Source organism: Carassius auratus, chromosome 29 (assembly GCF_003368295.1).
Source record: "Carassius auratus strain Wakin chromosome 29, ASM336829v1, whole genome shotgun sequence".
Taxonomy (NCBI): Eukaryota; Metazoa; Chordata; class Actinopteri; order Cypriniformes; family Cyprinidae; genus Carassius; species Carassius auratus.
Genome location: NC_039271.1, coordinates 18,784,114 through 18,802,620, shown reverse-complemented (window position 1 = coordinate 18,802,620; position 18,507 = coordinate 18,784,114). Strand labels below are relative to the sequence as shown.

The window sequence follows — 18,507 nt, the reverse complement described above, 5'->3', positions numbered from 1 at the left end:
TACACAACTTCAAATGTGCATCAGTATACCAGGAAACAAACCCAAGATGTTGTATTTGCCAATGACAAACTTTAACCGCATCAAAAAATTGAAAGGCACTCAAATTACTCTCACTCTTTGTTTGTGGCACTTGGGAGTAAAAAAAATATCCAAAGGTAAACTAGATATCCAAAAGCAGCCACCTTTGTTTGGATGAAGGAAAATTCTGATAAAATCTACACACATTCCTTCTATAGTGTTCTCTCTACAGCCGATCATGCTACAACACTTCTGTGCAACTACAAGAGAGAGATAGAGAGTTTTATCAATCATTCTTTTGAGGTAATAACTTTTTCAGATAACCTGACCCCAAATGGTTGGTTGGATGGCTTTACTCATCAGTCAAATAGCCTCAGGATGGGTCTTGGACGGTACGAACTGCGAAAGTATCAAACCATCCACTTTGTCATCTTCCCACTGTAGATGCTGGTCTCTCAATGCAATTGAGATTAATTAATAGAGAGTTATAAGAAGAGGATTTACTGTACTCTCCATCTTATCTGCTATGGTTAGGTGGCTATGCTACAAGCTCAAATCTTTGAAATCTGTTTTATCTTTTTTTTATCTAAACCCAGCACTATTCTCTCTTATCCTTGCCTCGGCTCTCCCAAGCTTCTTAGCAGACACACAAACATCTCTAAAAATGGTTTCTTTGGATCGTATTCAGCTCATGATGAGCTCTTTCCCCACTTCCTCCTCATTAGAGCAGGAAGCCTCTGCAGCTTTATAAGAGCCACTTAAACTGGGATCTCTCTCACCCTTTCTCTGTTTGTCTTTCCCTTGCTTATCCTCTTACTGTGCTTAAAACATCCTAGCAGCTTAACACTCCATTTTATCTCCCATTTTCACCTCTATTTCTGAACTAAACACTCCCAGCATGACTAGCCACAGTGTAATTATGCGAACTGCACGATTTGAGCCAATTGGAACGGAGGGGCGTGGCCGTTTATAAAAAGCGACTGCCTAGCGACCGCATCTGATTAGAACCGCCCTCCGCCTCATCTGCGGCCGGATCTGTGCACCCCATCAGTCAAGTGTAATTGAGTTTCAGGGGGTAATGCGAACACACGAGTCGCACCCCTGCCCGCAACTTTGAATGAGGCTGAAGGACTTTTGCGGAGTGGGGCACATATTATGAAGTATGTGGTCAAGTCAGGGACGTAATCAAGTTTGAAACCCAGACAGAAATAACGGTAGTGTTAACAACCCACCACAAGTTGATGAAAGCCCCATTTTTGATTTTTGCACTGCTTAGATATTTTTTGCTTTTGTTTTTTCCCCCTCCAATGATTTAGACCAAACTGCCGCAGGGGCTTCAGGATGCATAGGGATAAATTACAACCACATTCCTCCACAGGCTCCGAGCAGCGCAAACTTTCCTAGCTGCTCCTAACGATCATGCCTAGACTGTTGTGAATCCTCATTTGCTAATGAACAGGAGACTGAGCTATGTGAAATTTCACCACCTTAAGAGACAAAAAAAACAACGTAGCAACAAACCAATCAATTTTCTAAGGCAACAGATCTTAATGGAATGGACCTCACCCTAAACAAACTATCCCTATGGTTAACATGGAAGCACTCTGCCTTTAAAAGAGCCCAACAGACTATTAAATATTTGTGGAAAATAACCCACTTTCAAACACTGAGTTTCATAAAACCCTTCTCAATCCTTAATGCCTTTTATTAATCTGATAGGCCCTGAATGAGCTGTAAGACACGTAATACGGCTGCCTACTGGCTTAGGCTGTGAGCAAAAAGAGGAAAGAGTAGGATACATCAGGGTATTTTTTTCCAAGCAAAAGTTCAATCTGAAACAGATGCCATGACTGTGAATGGTGTGGGTTGTGTCACATGTGACTGCAAATAAAGCCATCAGAAAGGCAGTGCTACAGCCTCACAGCTCCCCTCTTGATTCATCAGCTGGCCGATAGAGTGACAAACCTCTGAAATATTTTGTGTTTAGACTGAAGCACCATTTTTCATTAATTTCAAAGGACTAAAGAACAAACAAATACATACATGAAAAATCGGAACATTGCTATGACTGAAATGTTCAGTTTTATGGCACGTCAGCTGGTGTAGTTTATGCAGTTGTGGCTCGTTCACTGTAATCCAAACCGGCAACCAGCTCGGGAACACAAAAACCTGATTCGTCAGGGTGCGAAAATCACAATAAACCTGCTAAAGTATTTCGCTGTTTGCCTTGGCAGCTTCCAGCTAAGAAAGCTCAATCGCACTTATGGTTTCATCATTTGGGGTATTTATTTCATATATTAATCTTCCTCTCGCCCCGAGTCAAATGTGTTGAGAGACGAACCCTCGTTCCAGCTCTGGAGTCTGAGGTGCTTTCATACATATTCACTGGGTGGGAAAATAAAGGAGAAGTGAGGCCTGGAACAGACAAGCACAGGACACAGAGGGCTCATCTCACATCGTTTTGAAGACTGAACCACACTTTACCTTGCTCTGGATTTAGGGTTCGGCTGAGACGTTTTGTTGGTTTAGCCGGTCAGCACCCCTTTAGGATTAGCACTCGTTGAAACAATGTATTACAAAAACACCATTTGAGAGTGGCATGTAGAAATACTCAGAACAAAAGGAACCAAAGCAACAGGACGTACTTGAGACTTCAGTTCAGATTAGAGTCTAAAAAGTTGATTTGAATTTATGTTTTTTAGAAAAATCACTAGTGCTTAACCTGCAGTCATAATTTGCTATGATTTTACTATGTGATTGCTAAGGTATTCAAAGTGTTTTTTTTTTTTATTCTCTATGATGTTTTTGTTTTTAGACATGACCTTCAAATGAACAGAATTCTTTTTATCATTTTATTGTCTTTCAAGTAAAAACTGTAAAGGTAAAGCTGCAGATTTTATCCTTGTCTGTGTGGGATGAGCAATAAATCAAAGATTTATACTTGCTTAGATGTTTGTTAAAATCTGTAATCCTAAGTATGAACAATACTACCAGTAATGCAAAAATCAATAAGGGGTCAGTCTATGACACCTCTGTGTCTCACCTCCGGTCTCTGTGTGTGTTCATTCAGACAACCGCAGTTCAGATGTCTCAACTACTTTAAACTGTCTGCAACCCCACACCTTTGTGACTTATAGATGACTAGTGTTATTGCTGATACACGGCATTACTTGAACAATGAAGTGAGTAAATGAAAAAGAGACAGAGAGGCTCGTAATGTAAAAGCCCACTTAGAACAGATATATGCACCGGCTCCATGTGTTTTCATTAATCGTGGCTGTGCAGTTTGTGGGCTTGTTCCACTATGTTTACTCCCATTTCCTGCCGGTTTAAATTACACTGCACTTACGCAGCCCTGGATTCATGGGCCTGTCAGACGGCAGCCCGCCTCACCGGGCACAGACGCACTGCAGTCACCAACATGGCACATCAGGGGGCTGATCCAGAACCAGCTTTGGCTGCTTTTAACCAACAGTCCTTCCTGACAGGTGGCAGCCCATCAGAAGAGGTACAGGAGCCAGAGCCTCCTCAAATATCAGTTCAAATTAATGGAAAGAAAAGGGGATTTTTTTTTAAATATATTTTTTAATATAGGTACAATGTAAAACACACAATAAATGCATTGTATCAAATAATTAATTGAAATGTAAGTACATAGTAGTAATACATAGTAAATAAGACACCGGGTCCAAAATGTTAATAAATAAATCAATTCAGTTATAAATGCTACAAGTAAATTTAGTCATCACAACATTACATTGTACAGTATGAAAAATGTATATTATTTTGAGATTTGCTAAAGATTATATTAAACAGTTATTAAATTATAGTGTATACATTACAGAGTGTAAATCATAGTGTTTTTAAATATTTAGTGTTATGGTACGGGTAAGGTTACACAACAGAACCACTAGATTTAAATCAGGACAGCCAGAGAAGGATCGGACGCAACTCTTTTGAACAAGCACACCTTTTCTATCAACCAAAAAATGTTGTTGCCCGCTGAGGAAGAATAGATGGCGGCACAACCATAACGACATGTGAATAATCCTGTCAACTCTAAAGCAGTACTAAAAAGCAGTGGAAATGCAAACCAATCAGAACCGTACTGAACCATGCCGAGCCGAGTCGTACCACGCAGTGGAAAATTGCCATTATGCAACATGCATAGAGTACCATTTCAGTTACAGACAAATATGAGTTTTTTCATGCAATTGACGCCTGACAGTATGTTCCCAAATGTAACCGAAAAAGGTAAAAAGCAGAAGAAACTAAATTCGCTTTCTTCTGTATCAGAGGAAAACTTTCAAGCTAATTAGTTTTTATTATCACTCTCATATGCAACAGGTGAAGAAAGATTATCAAACTTGACCAAAAAACTGACTAAACGGAGTCTATATTATTAAAGGATCTTATAAAAAAAGAATGACAGGGCCAAATGGAAAGTTGCTACAATGAAGGAGCAGAGGATAGAACATTAGAAATAGTCCAAAAAGATGACATAATTATCAAAAACCTACTACAATCTAGTATTGGTTTGATTTGAATATCAGCCTCCCTGGAAAACTCCCTCACGGACCACTACTGGAGCTCCGACAGGTGTGAGCCTGTGAATCATCACAAAATCTGCATGAATCCTTACTGAACTCTTGATCTATTCGAAAGGGGAACATCTGAAAACAGATGGCTAAAATAAACATCTATCGGAGTGACAATCAGAAAGAAAACAGAGAGAAGTGAGCGAAAGATGGATGGAGGTGAGATGAGGACGAGTGCGGAAAGAGGGAAGGAAAAAGAATGGAGGACTCAAGGCCTAACAGATTATTTCTGTTCCAGCCCTGAGGTCATTAATAATCAACCTTCTCTAGTTCATGTTTTATTCAGAGTGACCCGTAAAATGCAAGACTCTCCCCTATTTATACAGCTGCCTTTGTGCTGCCAGATCACAGCCAGACCACTTTGGCCAAGGGTGGTCAAGCACTTCGTTTCTCTCCTCCAAGATTGTAAACTTTACATACTGATCTAAGATCAGCAGTCTCTAAAGTAAACAGCAAACTTTTACATTATAAGAGAGGTGAAACTGGCCACAGAACATAACTGACAATCATCAAACACTGACTGCTCATCATAGACAGAGCTTCCTCTCAAGGAATTATTCATAGTGAGGTATTGAAAGCATCAAAAAAGTAGCATGGCATTACCAGCATTGGGTTTATACATTTATGTTATGTATATGCTCATATGAAGAGTTTGTTTTCAAAACGCAGTAAAATCCATATTGATTCATTTGAGTAAAAATGTGTTTTCTTTACCAAGAAAGTTTCAAACTTTCACATAGCATCTTTAGGTCCGGATTTAAATTTTCAAGGATTATTTTTTTTATTGCATTTTCAAAATGCAATAAATCCATGATAGGTTTTTTGCAATAAACCCAATGAATCACTATGAAAGTTATTTTTCATATTGAAACTGATGAAAATACACAACAGTAAGTTTATCCACATGTGGTCAATACTTATATACAGGCACTGGACTGAAAATACAATCTGTTATAGCTTCCAACATGAATTCAACAGGAACATTTAATCTTGATAATGCTATAAATTAAAATGACATTTAATCATGAACAAGAACATGAACAACAATATCACATTAGACCACAGAAGACTTGTGCCGGTATTCGGTATTGCGATATATCACGGTAATGAATATGCTATCGTGGGCACTTCTAAATACCGTGAATAATTATACATTACAAATTATTCAGAATTTGGGATGCATTTTAAGAACAATTTTCCCATGAACTGGTAAAAATGCATAACACTGCTGTATAATGCTTGAAAGACTTGTGTGCGCTCTGATCTAAACAAGCACACATGAGAAGCACATGGGGGAACACGTGAGAGATGGGCTGAATGAAAGCACATTCACTCTAAACTGCAGAAAACTGCAACCATTACCCTGGAAACCCTATAAATAAAGCAGCTGTACCACTGAAACCTATTTAAATAGCCATTAAGATTTGTGGATTTGCTATGTTGTTCATCACAGTGCCAGATACTCAAATATTTAGACTTAATAGACTATTCATTTTCAAACGTTTTTTTTTTTTACATTTTAATCTGGACTACACCATGACCCAGATATAGTTTGAAAGTGTTTTGATTCTTTATTGTTCATTCACACTTTACATTAGGGATTCATTAATTAATTAGCTAACATAAACTGCCAATGAAAAATTCTTCTGAATTCATTAGTATTCCAATATTTAATAACACGTTAAAATCGAAGGTTGGAACCGTGTTATTTAATGAGCTAACAATAACTAAGACTTGTATTTTTTAACAAAGATTAATAACTTCTATAGCAAATGTAGTTATTGGTCCATAATTGGAATGTTAATGCATTAACTTAGGTTACCTAATGAGATCTTATTGTAAAGTGATACCTACTGGTCTTTATAGTTCTTGTGCACTTTAATCAGTGTAAAACATTTAACTTTATTTATATATGTATTGCTTTATTGCATTTAAATATGCATTTATTATGTTATAAGAAAAAGTTATTAAGTTGTTATATTGTATTATGCCCAAAAAATAATAAAAAAGCATATGCACCATGGTATCCAATGGATACCAATATCCACTCTTCTCTCTTTTGTAATGGTGTATTTATTATTCACAACTTAATAACCCTAAAGCTGAACTCTAAAGGCCCTATTAGATGTATAATGCACAATAATTGTGTTTTTGTTCCTGAAAACGCCAATTCTTCATCTAAATGGGGTGCGTTTTTGGTGAGTCTATTGTCTTTGTTGGCTCTGTGGGTTGTATGACTGAGTGGTTCTTTCAGCGCCGGCTTAATCACCTTCCTGCATTCCAGCCATTTAAACAGAGATGCTGTAACATCCTGTGAACAGCTCAAACCAAATAAAACAACTTTACGCCATAAACAGAGAAAAAGAACAGGCAAGGAGGACGAGTAATAAAAGAAGCATTGACCACAACAGAGGATGAGCTGGCAACGAGGCCTAATAGGGCGGTCTGGCGGAGTTTAAGTACTATATGGGTATGAGTTCACAAACGTGTGTTTTGTGTGGATTATGGTCCTCTTGTGTGTTTGCATTGTCTACATCCTGATTAGTCTATGCTGCTGATGCATTGCGGGCTCATGTATAACTTGGTTGTGCAATCTTAAATTTTCCTTTCTTAGTAACTCCGCCAGTCACCATTAAAGGGACAAGAGCTTTAGAGAAGAGACCAAAAAAGGCTGGGTACAGAGATGAAAAAAAGAGGAAATAACTTATTTTGCGTTCCACAGCAAAAAGTTCAAAAGGTTTGGAAACAACATAAGGGTGAGTAAATGACGACAAGAATGTCATTTTTGGGTGAGCTATGCCTTTAAGAGAAGTGAAGCAAAAAGGACACACTGTCTTTATATGCAATAAACTGTGAGAGAGACAAAGGAAATCAGGGTAAAAAACCTCAAGTCCTACATTACCCAGCTCAGTGCCAGCTTAGAGTGCCAGGCCAGTAAAAAGGAAGCCCATAAAAACTTAATTAAAAGATCAATGTTTAGCTTCAAAGAAAGGGCAAGGGCTCAAACAGTGTACGGCCCCTCGTAAATACTTAAGAACATTTTGAATGCAAGAGGCTTGTCATTAGTAGAGGACTGGGCACAGAGGACACCAACCTCAATCCTCTACGGGCTCGATGGCAACTGTGCCACAACGGGCCATTCAATTAGTTACTAATAACTTGGTTTCTAAAAATTATGTTCAGCAAAGAGCCCCCTCCTAAATCGAGCCACTTAAGGGTCTACTGAGAGGCATACGTGCCATCAAGAGACACCACAAGTAAATTCATGTGGACGTTACTAACAATAATGGACTGAACAGAATATGCTAAATTAAGCCAATAATGAGCCCAGACTTTTCTCATCAATTTGAGCATGTCATGGCCAAACGGGCCCATTCTGGCATCTTCCATGTTGAAGGGATCTAAATGGGTGAACTGCAGTGTGGAGAGAACGCTAATGTAATGTGCTACATTCCCAACACAACGAAAAGAAGAGAGGTCAAAGAAGACATCAATCAAATGGGCTTGTGAACGCCGGCAGCTCGTCCAGTCCACCATCTGCAAGTGATTCCACCATCAGAGAAAGACCAAAAGTGTCTTCAAGCGGATTGTGTCTTACATGCAGGACATGTAACTGAAGAATGAGCAGGATCCCGTACATGTGGATACCATATGGATACAAAATGCCAAATATCCTCAAGCTATTGGATTTAGAGAGAAAAAATCAAGATATGTGTGTAACCGTTTCAGATGTAGAGCCTAACCGGTGAAACATGAAATATCCATTATCTCTGCCTTAATGTGTCCGACTTGAAATTGCCATGTTGGCCAAGCCAAAACAAAACCCTGCACAAACCTGCATGCTCTTGAACAATCCTACATAATTCATTTGCTCTGCACTCACCAAAATATCTGAGAACTCATGAGAGTCAAAAACCTGGCACGAAGGTTCAGGAGTTCTTATCACCCCCCATGAGAGTGGTGCTTTCTAAACACTGTCAGTGATAGTTTGGACAAGATAAACACAGAATTGTTGACCTTAGAGAAGGTCCAGGAGGAATAACAGTTTGAAAGGCCAAAGCACTTTTCAGGATAACCACTAGTGAAGTGCTGGAAACTGCGAAAATTCTAGCCCTTTTTAAGCACATCATGTGAAAGAATTAAATTCGAAAACCAAATATCAGACCTCATGTTTACATAGCGCATTAGCCTCATTTGACCAGTGGCAGCACTCAGTTTGAAAAGGCTGTGCAACCTTTCAGTCCGTTCATAGTCTGATGAAAGCGGTTTCTCTCAAAGGAAAATAAAAGTACAGAAATCTCTCTACTTCATATTAAACAAGTATGGGGGTGGGGGGGTACTGAGTGCCTTGGAAAGTGCCAATTTCTGGAAACAAAGTTTACTTGCAGCAAACTAAAAATCTTAAACATTATTTGTTCGCTGGCCAAAGGCTTGTCATCAGGCAGCCCACATAAAAAAATGCATTTCAATAATGTCAGAGCAAGCCAAAAACCTGCCAAGCAGATAGTTCCCTGTGCAGTGAAACACATAAGCATTGTATGAGCCTTGGCACCATCACAGCAGATCACTCTCCTCTCCTTTTGAGGAATGGGGCCGATTTAAAGTGTGTATAATGTATATGTAGACTTCCAGACAATTTATTTTTATGATGTTACAAAAAGCTTAGGGGATGGATGCAGAACCAGGACACACCGACTCAGGGACTAAACCCAGTGTCCGTTTGCAGACAATTTACTGTTACGGTAGGTATGGCATTGGGTTCAAAGTGAAGTGCAGAAAACGGATCCATGCATACATTTATTACAGCGAAGGGATCGTTCATCATGGTGAGACTAAATCCAGCCACTACCTCCTCAAACACTTCTCTCTTTCTCCGTCCAAATGCTGATACTCCTTTTCTTTATCGCGCCATTCCAGTTGCTCTTTTTTTTTTTTAACGTCTTTCTCACCCCCCCTTCCTCCACTCTTGGCTCTCCTCTGCCTTCTAAGTGAGCCTTGGGTAGCATTTTGGTTTTCTTTTGTTAAAGTAACAGTAAACGAAGCTAATAAAACACAATATATTGGACAATTTATTTTCTGTAGGAACACATTCCACTCTATAAAGAGGACTAATGGCATTTACACAGAGCTGGACTGATTCTTAAAGCCAACAGCAGATTTATAGACAGTGATGGTTAGCGTCAGCTAAGGGCTGTGCGCTCCAGGCCAGATGGCTCCAATACTTAATGGGTGACAAATTCAACTACCTGAGAAACCTAGCAGTACCATAAGTGCACATATACACATAAATACACAAAGTTGTGGAATCGTGAAGAAAAGGCAAGATGTATAAAATGTTAGCTATCATTTTTTCTTTTAATGGTAACGTTTGCAATAAAGTTCAATTTAGTACCATTACTCAATGCAATATATATATATATATATATATATATATATATATATATATATATATATATATATATATATTTATATATGGAACCAGGAGGGAAAATTTAATTTAAAAGTCTTCAATTGTAGAACGCAAACTTCTAGAGGGCCCACAAGTCTGAAGTAATCAATTTAGGTAAAGGGGTGGAGTTTTTTGTAGTCAAACATCAATGCCTTGAATTTTATGAAAGCAGCTATTGGTAGCCAGTGCAAATTGATATGCAGAGGTGTGACGTGTACTCTTTTCAGCTCATTAAAAATTAATCTTGCTGCTGAGTTCTGGATTATTACTAAAGGTTTGATAGAACTGGCTGGAAGACCTGACAAGAGTGCATTGCAATAGTCCTTGATCTTCTTGATGTTGAAAATATCTGATCTATTAACTAATATGAACAACTTTAGAAGAAAAGAATTGTTTAAAAAATATATATTACCCTAGTTAATGAATGTTGATCATGCAAGCTAATGCATTAATTCATGTTAATGCACTGAACCTCACTGTAAAGTGTAATCCTTTTCTTAATGGGAATCCACTGAAAAACACAATTGCGAATGGAGCAACACTAGACAGGTCACCATAATCAATGGATACATACAATAAAAAGTGATACATTAATTGAAAAAGAGTATCAGCCTTTCTTACCTGTTCGGGGCTCATCTTCTGGAGCTCCTCCTCCCAGGCGTCCTGTTGGCTGCGGTGGTATGCAGAGGGTGGGGCCAGGTCCTGCAGGATGTGGGGGTCTCTCTCGTGGCACAGGGCTGTGAGATGGCTGATGTACAGTTTCAGTTTACTGCGGTTCTGATTGAGGTCTATGAGTGGGGGGATAATCTGTCCAAAACAGGAATGAGGAAATGGGTTAGAGATAAAGAGTCATTTTAATCTCAGTTTTCCTCTACTGTTCAAGAATTAGATATTTGTACACGAGCCAGGGAGATAAAACGGCGGCGGGTATGCAGACGCATGCTTTAATGACAACACTTTTAGCAAGCCAGAACACAAGAGTTCAAATTTTGCTTGGTCACATATGATTGCATTCCAAAATGAGGAGGAAAAAAGAACAATATTCAGTGAAAGGTTGCGGATGATTATGGATGATAGACCACAGCTGAAACACATGAATCACAGTGAGAACAGTGGTAAAACAAAAATGTGTCAGGAGAAATATTACCATTCCAGGAACACAGACAAACAATCTCAGTTACCTGGATCGCTGCCGACAGATGCCCGGTCTTTACAAAACATCTCTATACACACAGCAGACACTCACACGGCTTTTCCATATCCATCAATATAATACATACACTTGTGAAGGGGGAATCCAGAAACCATATGTCTCGTGCCATGTGTGTATCCTACAGGCTTCAACAAAGGATTCGGGTACAATGCATGATTAAGCCATTACATTTGTTATCACATCCGTCTAAAAATGAGATAAATAGCAACATGCTTGTGTTGATGTGAATAAGAGTTTGTTCTATTCTTTATTTTGAATGTCGTTGCCTAGGTATAAAAGGCTTGATCTGGAACTGAAAGGCTGTTTGTTAATACATAATAATATGATAAATAGAATAAAGTATAAAATAGAATAGAATATATATAGAATAGAATATAGTGTTCCTGTAGCTCAAGTGGTTGTACGAATTGCGTAAGCATATATATAATATTGGGGGTTCGAATCCCAGGGACACGTCAGAATTTTTTTTTTTTGCCTGAGTGCAATGTAAGTCGCTTTGGATAAAAGCTTCTGCTAAAATGCATAAATATATAATGACATTCAGTACAGTTACATAGATTAAGAATAAAAATTATGGAGTAGAATTATTATATTATATTAAATTCAAATTATTTTAAAGTACTATTAAAGTAAAATTTTAATAATTTGTAATACTACGCTAACATTGTGGAAGGAAAACAGACTCAGATAACAGATATTTAAGTGTCATCTACACAAAATGATCAAACTTGCACACATTATGCACAATAATGCATAGCTATGTAAGAGGACAGCTTGAATCAAGATGTTACATTAGCTGGTTTTTGGCTGCAGTGGTGAACCCATAAATTCTGGGATGAGAGAGGTGAGTATTGTTTTTGAAATACTATAGTACAACACAAGACGGAAGAAGATCTATTGAAATATTGTCTTATAAATACCCGCTCAAAGAGGGCCGAGAACATAGTAGGGCTTAGGGAGCTCTGTGAACGCTCCTCATCGCTCAGTAGCAGAAAGCAAATAGTTACCTGATTGTCGAGAAGCGGGGAGAGGAAACAGAGGCTAAAACGAAAGAGTGAGTAATGAGAGAGATGTAAGAAAAGAGTCTGCTTTCGTCTGAAGCAGCCCGAGCTCGCAGGAACATTTGTGTCCCCGCACTTTATTAATTCTTATTAACCTCATCTGTATCTTTCCAGGACAGAATGTTATTCTGTTTTCGTTGGCTTGCCTGAGGCAATGAAGGCTCTCTAGAGTGGACCCTGGCCGCGGAGTGCGATCAAACGAAACTGTGAAAGAACAAGATGGAAGAAGGTGGAGGAAGACCAAGGTTGAAGAGCTTATGAGAGAAAAAGAAAGGCTAAAGTGGGCCGCTGGTTCTTCCTGGCTCTGGAACCAATTAGAGGGATGCAAACTGGGTTTCTGCATAGAACCGGAGCAGCAGACGCACAGAGACCTACATCAAGCTCTCGTTAGTCTACGGTCTAGCACAGCCCGGTCTCCAAAACCTACCAAGGCACATTTGGGTGCCAAAACTCAAACCCCTGCCTCATTGTGGATGAATAATAAAGCAGGAATTCATCTGTTGAAATCATCTTTTAAATCAGCTGTGACAAAAAATGTATCTACGTAACACAGGGCAGACCAATGGCGGAGTCTTTTGTATCAAAGCCAGATCTAAAACAGCTTTAAGGGGTGACATGTCCTTCCGCATCTCCATCAGGTCTTGTCTCTCAGCCAAGTGGAGGATAGATGGGGCCTCCATTTTGACTGGCAACCACAGAAAGAGGGACGAGGCCTTAAAAAGGCGGTCTGATAGAAGCCCTCCAAACCACTGTGACAAAACGGCCGGGTGGATATGCTCGAAAAAACTGCTGAGTTAAAATAAACCCAGCCTTTGCGATGGTACCACATAAATGTGCGCACACACACACCATTACACAGAGACTTGCTACATACATGGTTGACTGAAAGCATGCTGTGCACTAATAAGCTTTAAAAAGGTCCAACAAGTGATGGGATTTGACGTTTATTCCCTTTCCCTTCCTCCCCATCTGCTCTTAGAAAGGATGAATGGACTCCAGTTTTCAGCTGTAGACAAATGCCCAAACATAGCGCTATCTGTCACACTCTGGTTTTAATTACTAAGTCAACACCTCTTTGATGGCAGAAATGGTCCAAAAAAACCTCACCTGGAATCACCTGGAATCAGGTTAGGAATAAAGTAAAAAAAAATGTGTATGATAGGGTCATGACCAGGCTTTGAGGATGGCCAAAGTTAGACCAGCTCTAGTTAACGTAGCGCTAACATCAGTCTTGTCATGGCTGGTGATGTTTTCTGTCAACTGGGTGCTGTCATAACTGTTTGGCTTGTACCTGTGTTGCCATTACCTTAAAAAAAGCCCTGTGGTAGACTGAGATCATAAATAATGCAACAATAACAGAAACAAATTTCATGCCCAGGTGACAGATTTACAACAGGGGAATTTTCCACCCAAAGCACCATTTGTCTCGTCTTGCTTTGTACACACGAGGGATAGAATTGGGTTCCTGTTTACCCATCATGCCTTGCATGACGTCTTGGAAAAATGATCTATTTAACAGCTCGTCCATCTTTCCAAGATGTCTCCAAGACAAGGTGTGCCAATATTTTTTTTTTTTCAATCTAATTAATTACATGATACATCAATTAATTAATTAAATGGATTTTAATCACATATATTAACATTTCCTAAAAAGCCCCCAAATTAAAGTACAGGAAATCTAAAATCTTTATATTGTTGTTTTTATATCAGATATTAACATAGGCTCATTGTTTGTTCTATTTCCATATTATTGAACATAAACACCTTCTGCAATCCACATGTTTTTTATTTTTCTTTCTCACAGACATGTAAATGCATATATCTGGTATTTTTGGCTTTAAATGTGCTACATAAAATCTAATTTTAGAATAATTTGTGGTATCACTATATAATTTATTTTTTGGGGTTAAGTTTTTTTCCAGCAATAACAACTGTATTATTGTATATACTTTCCTTGTGATATAAAATATCTATGTCATAAGAAATTGTTCATTTCACCTACCCAAAGGTTCTCACGATGTCACTGAAAATACAAACTACTAAAAATACTGCTAAGTGTGCCCTTACACAAAAAAAGCTCAATCACCACTGAATGACCGTTGATGTGACAGTGACTGAGAAAGGTCAGAGTCAGGACCCCTGGGACCCTCTACTGACCATCCAAGGACAAAAATATCAATAGACTCGGGGTATTGACCACAAAGACCCCTTGTCTGTTCTCTTGCTCTTTGCCACATTGATCACCTTCTGGACCCCACACTGTAGCTCCCGCCTAAAGACTAACATTCGCAAAAGGCTTTACAGAGGAATCTGTCCATCTGCCCTTTCATTATGTTCCCTCTAAAAGAACCTGTCTTCACCAGATGCTGCAGTGTGTTGCATACCTATTCCTACCTGTCACTGTCATAACTTGAGAACCCTCTTTCTCAAAAAGACCAGGGAGAAAGAAAAGTCAGACCCCCTCAACAATGACTGGCCTCCTTTACATTTTCCCTCTCTCATTTATCACCTATCAGCTCATCGGTCGCCATTCGATACCCACACTGAGAGGCAGGAGCCTGGATCAATGCTGTCAGTCAGGCGGTCCATCAGAGACGAGCCACTGGCTGTTTCCTCAAAGACTCCAGAGGCTCGGCAGAACAGGAAGCCCCCGACGTGGCCTTGAAGCCCAGCTCAGAACAGCTTGCCCCAGGTGGGGGACAAAGTGCGGATCGCAGGCCTCTCTCACAGTAGCCGGGCTCCGGCACACGTCCTTCCCCGTGGCTGAGAGTTTTATTGGGCTATCCTCTTTCAGACTCGCTGTGCTATGTGTCCATGAGTGTTAAGGGGATAAAGATAAGGAGGGACTGCAAAGCTTCAAACCTGCGAGATGCTGACAAGGCTTGAGGGCCTGCCGTCGTAAAGTGCTTTTCAAGAAAGAGACAAATCACCTCCGCAGCATGCAAAAATACACTGACATGAGAGAATAATGACTGTCAAATAAAGGGTAAGGGGGTGAAGAGACACACACACCTCCCCAAAGCTCACGCACAGAAACATATGTAATCCGAGCACAAAGAGCAGATCCGGATGGCAGATTAAGAGCAGGTGAGTCAGTCTGTCTTTCTATACTGTCATTTCATAAGCAACTGGCCACAATGCTTCCATCCACAACTCTTAATATATCTCGGTAGACCCCTCATACACACACACACACACGGACACAAACCAATCTTCTAATTCTATCATTTGCTCAAGCATTATAGAATAAAAAGAATTATTATGGTATAATCCAATAAAATAATCCGATCTAGTAAAATATTAAATTATAAATTATGGACCAAATTTGATTCTAAATTAAGTAAAAAAAATGCATGTGTTTTACATTTTTATTATGATAAAAACATATCACTTCACATATCTAGAAAATTATTAAGTAAAAAAGAATTCAAAACAAAAAAGATTCAAAACAAAAAAAAGAAAAAGTACCAAAAAGGTTAGTAAAATGCATATATATTTTAATCTTTATTAATAGTAATGCATATATATTCTATAGCAAAAATATTAAAACTTTAAAATAAATATCTTAATAAATGTAAGAAAATGCATATACGTTTTTCTTTCTTTCTTTTTTACTTTTTTTTTTAAACAAAGTTGTCCTACAATGCCTTTTTCTCTCTCGTTTGCTACAAAACAGCACTCATGTTTTAAGAGATGCAAGATTTATGCATGTCAGGGCTCCATTGCTGTAGCTTTTTATGAACTCAGAGCTTTGTCACCTATTTACGCAGGTTTTTATATAAATGCCATTAGATTTATACTGGTGGTGGTGGGGGGGGGGCGGTTATGACTGTTAACTTACATGCCAAAGCTCTCCCAGTCTCTGCCTAATAGAATAAGCAGGTCTTTAATAGCACTGGGTGGGGGAAAGCAGGACAAAAAGCCAAGGCAGAGTACTGTTGACTCTGGAGAAGGATGGAGAGAGTTTTTTCACCAAGCAACTCCCAGTGTCACCATCATAGCGCCATTTAAACAGACCATGAAGGCTGGAGTCTAGGGACAGCATTCCATTCATTGTGTGTTTGTGCGTGTGTGTGTGTATCCAAAGCCGTAATGAGCAAAAAAGACTTGAAGCTGCCAAAAAGAAATTAGCCCCTGGAAAAGGGAAGTAAAGCTGTCGTGTGGGCTGTAGTTTAACTCCAGGAAGTCGGAGGAGTGGCCATTGGGGTCGTCACCCTGAAGCTGAGGGGTGTTAGGGTGAAAGGAGGTCCTGACCTCTTCAAACGGAGGTTGAGGGGCATCATTAACCGGGTGTGCTGAAGAGAAAGCAGAGGAAGGGGTGAACATGTAGCAAAGCTCCAGAACATCTATCCCACTGTGAGGGCCAACCAGACAAGTTAATGACTTAAAGCCAGATCTGAGCATAACTACAGGGAGCTCAGAAAACATGGACGGAAGACTTCAATCTTAACCATAAATGTGTCACATTTGACTTTAAACTTACGATCCAAGGAAGACCTTTGACTTGAGTCTGTTTCTTTAATGGCATCTTTTATCTGAGGTCCCAAAAAGCTGTCTGCTGTTTGCAGTATTTTTGTCGTTTGACCAACTTCTGTCTCCTTTGCTATATTTTTATGCCTCTGAGCATCCTAAGGAATCAAAGTTTGTCTGGAATAGCTGAGAAACTGCAGATATGATGAATGGGAATGCCAACAGATACTGTAGCTTTCTCCAGCTATTATAAGTGACTTTAAGCAATTATGTTGCAGAAAGATCCCCAAGGCCTCATGTTTACAAACAGCTCCAACTTTTGGTGTCACTCTCTTGTCTCACTGTCAGTGCTCCATGAGAGAAGGAGTTTTGAGAACAGCTGTGGATGGAGAGATCTAAGGAGAACCACATCCTGAGGTCAAAGGTTTTCCCCTGTTTACCACTCAACACCAGAAGACTTATGCCGCTACGCATGTAAAGACGGGGCAGAGGAAGCAGAGAAGCTGAAAATGGGGTTTGAGGTGGGTTCAAGGGTGCAGAGTTGGTAGAGATGGCTCTAACAGACTCCCTCTGTCTCAGAGGTAAGAAATACACAATCCTCTGCTATCACACCTGGTCCTCAGAGACGGGAATAATTTAGGTGAGGAGGAAGTGTGTCTCAGTGGTTCAAAGAGAAATTGACATGTTCACATAGGCCTAGAAAACACACACAAAGATATATAATAAATTAATTATTCTTTTTTACATTTAAATTTAATTTTATTAATTTTGATGTTTTGCCTTTAAAAAGTTAGATTTTTTTTTCAGTAAACATTTTCAAGTAATGAAGAAGGCTTTCTTCACATTTTTAGTTTTACTTTAAGTTTAATTAACTATAATGACCCTGTAAATAATATAAATATTTATATCTATTTAATTTGCAATATAATATTATTTAGGAATTTATAATAAATAAATACATAATCATAAAATTTTAAATATAAAAAATACCATGAACAATCAACCAATGTATGTAATTTCATAATTTAAGTGTAATATCTTCTTTAATTATAAAACACTTGAAAAGTATGTGACACATTAAAACTTATAAAATCTGCATTTAAAAAAAAAGAAATCACTATGTGGATATGTGGTATCTCTATGCTTTTGATATAAGTTATCTATATATTTTATGTTTATGTAGTATACACCATTGTTTCACCTAGCTCTAATTTCAAATGTGTACTTGTGTGCTGATGTGGTAAAAAAAAAAAAAGCTCTGCACATATGTGTAACATGTTCACCTACAATGCCTCTTTTAAGTGTGAACCACACATGGCAGGTTTCCCTTTTTATTGACTGATAATAGAGGTAGTTCTAGGCCCTCAGTTTTAGGCTTAATTGGAGAGCTGGGTAAACGGAAACAGACTGAACCCAGGGTTAGGTGGGGGAGAGACAAAGAGGAAGCTGCAACGGAGGAAGAAATAAAAGAGAGGCAGAAGTGCTGCAGTTTCCTCCCGTCCGGTCTCCAGCACTCATTCTGTCCACGGCTGGTTAAGTGCTAAATGAACTGGGAGATTTAAGGTGGTTGTTGGACAGCTTAGGCAGGGTGCTGAATCTGAGTCAGCTCTATCCTATCAGCTTTAAATCAGACCAGTGGCATCCACAGGGGGGCCAGGAGCGCTCAACTTGTTCCAGGCCCCCCAGCCACAGCTCTGG

At 39.1% G+C, this 18,507-nt stretch overlaps 1 protein-coding gene across 2 annotated transcripts in view; it reads right to left on the bottom strand.

Moving 5' to 3' along the window:
• LOC113048274 (ELKS/Rab6-interacting/CAST family member 1-like) overlaps positions 1-18,507 on the bottom strand; it is an 89,414-nt gene that overhangs the window by 12,472 nt on the left and 58,435 nt on the right. For both annotated transcript variants that reach the window (XR_003276433.1, XM_026209989.1), the window contains exon 4: positions 10,687-10,872. Coding sequence is in view for 1 of the 2 variants with exons in the window: in XM_026209989.1 (XP_026065774.1) it covers positions 10,687-10,872 (186 nt within the window). In the remaining variant the exon portion in view is untranslated. The remainder of the gene's footprint in view (positions 1-10,686; positions 10,873-18,507) is intronic.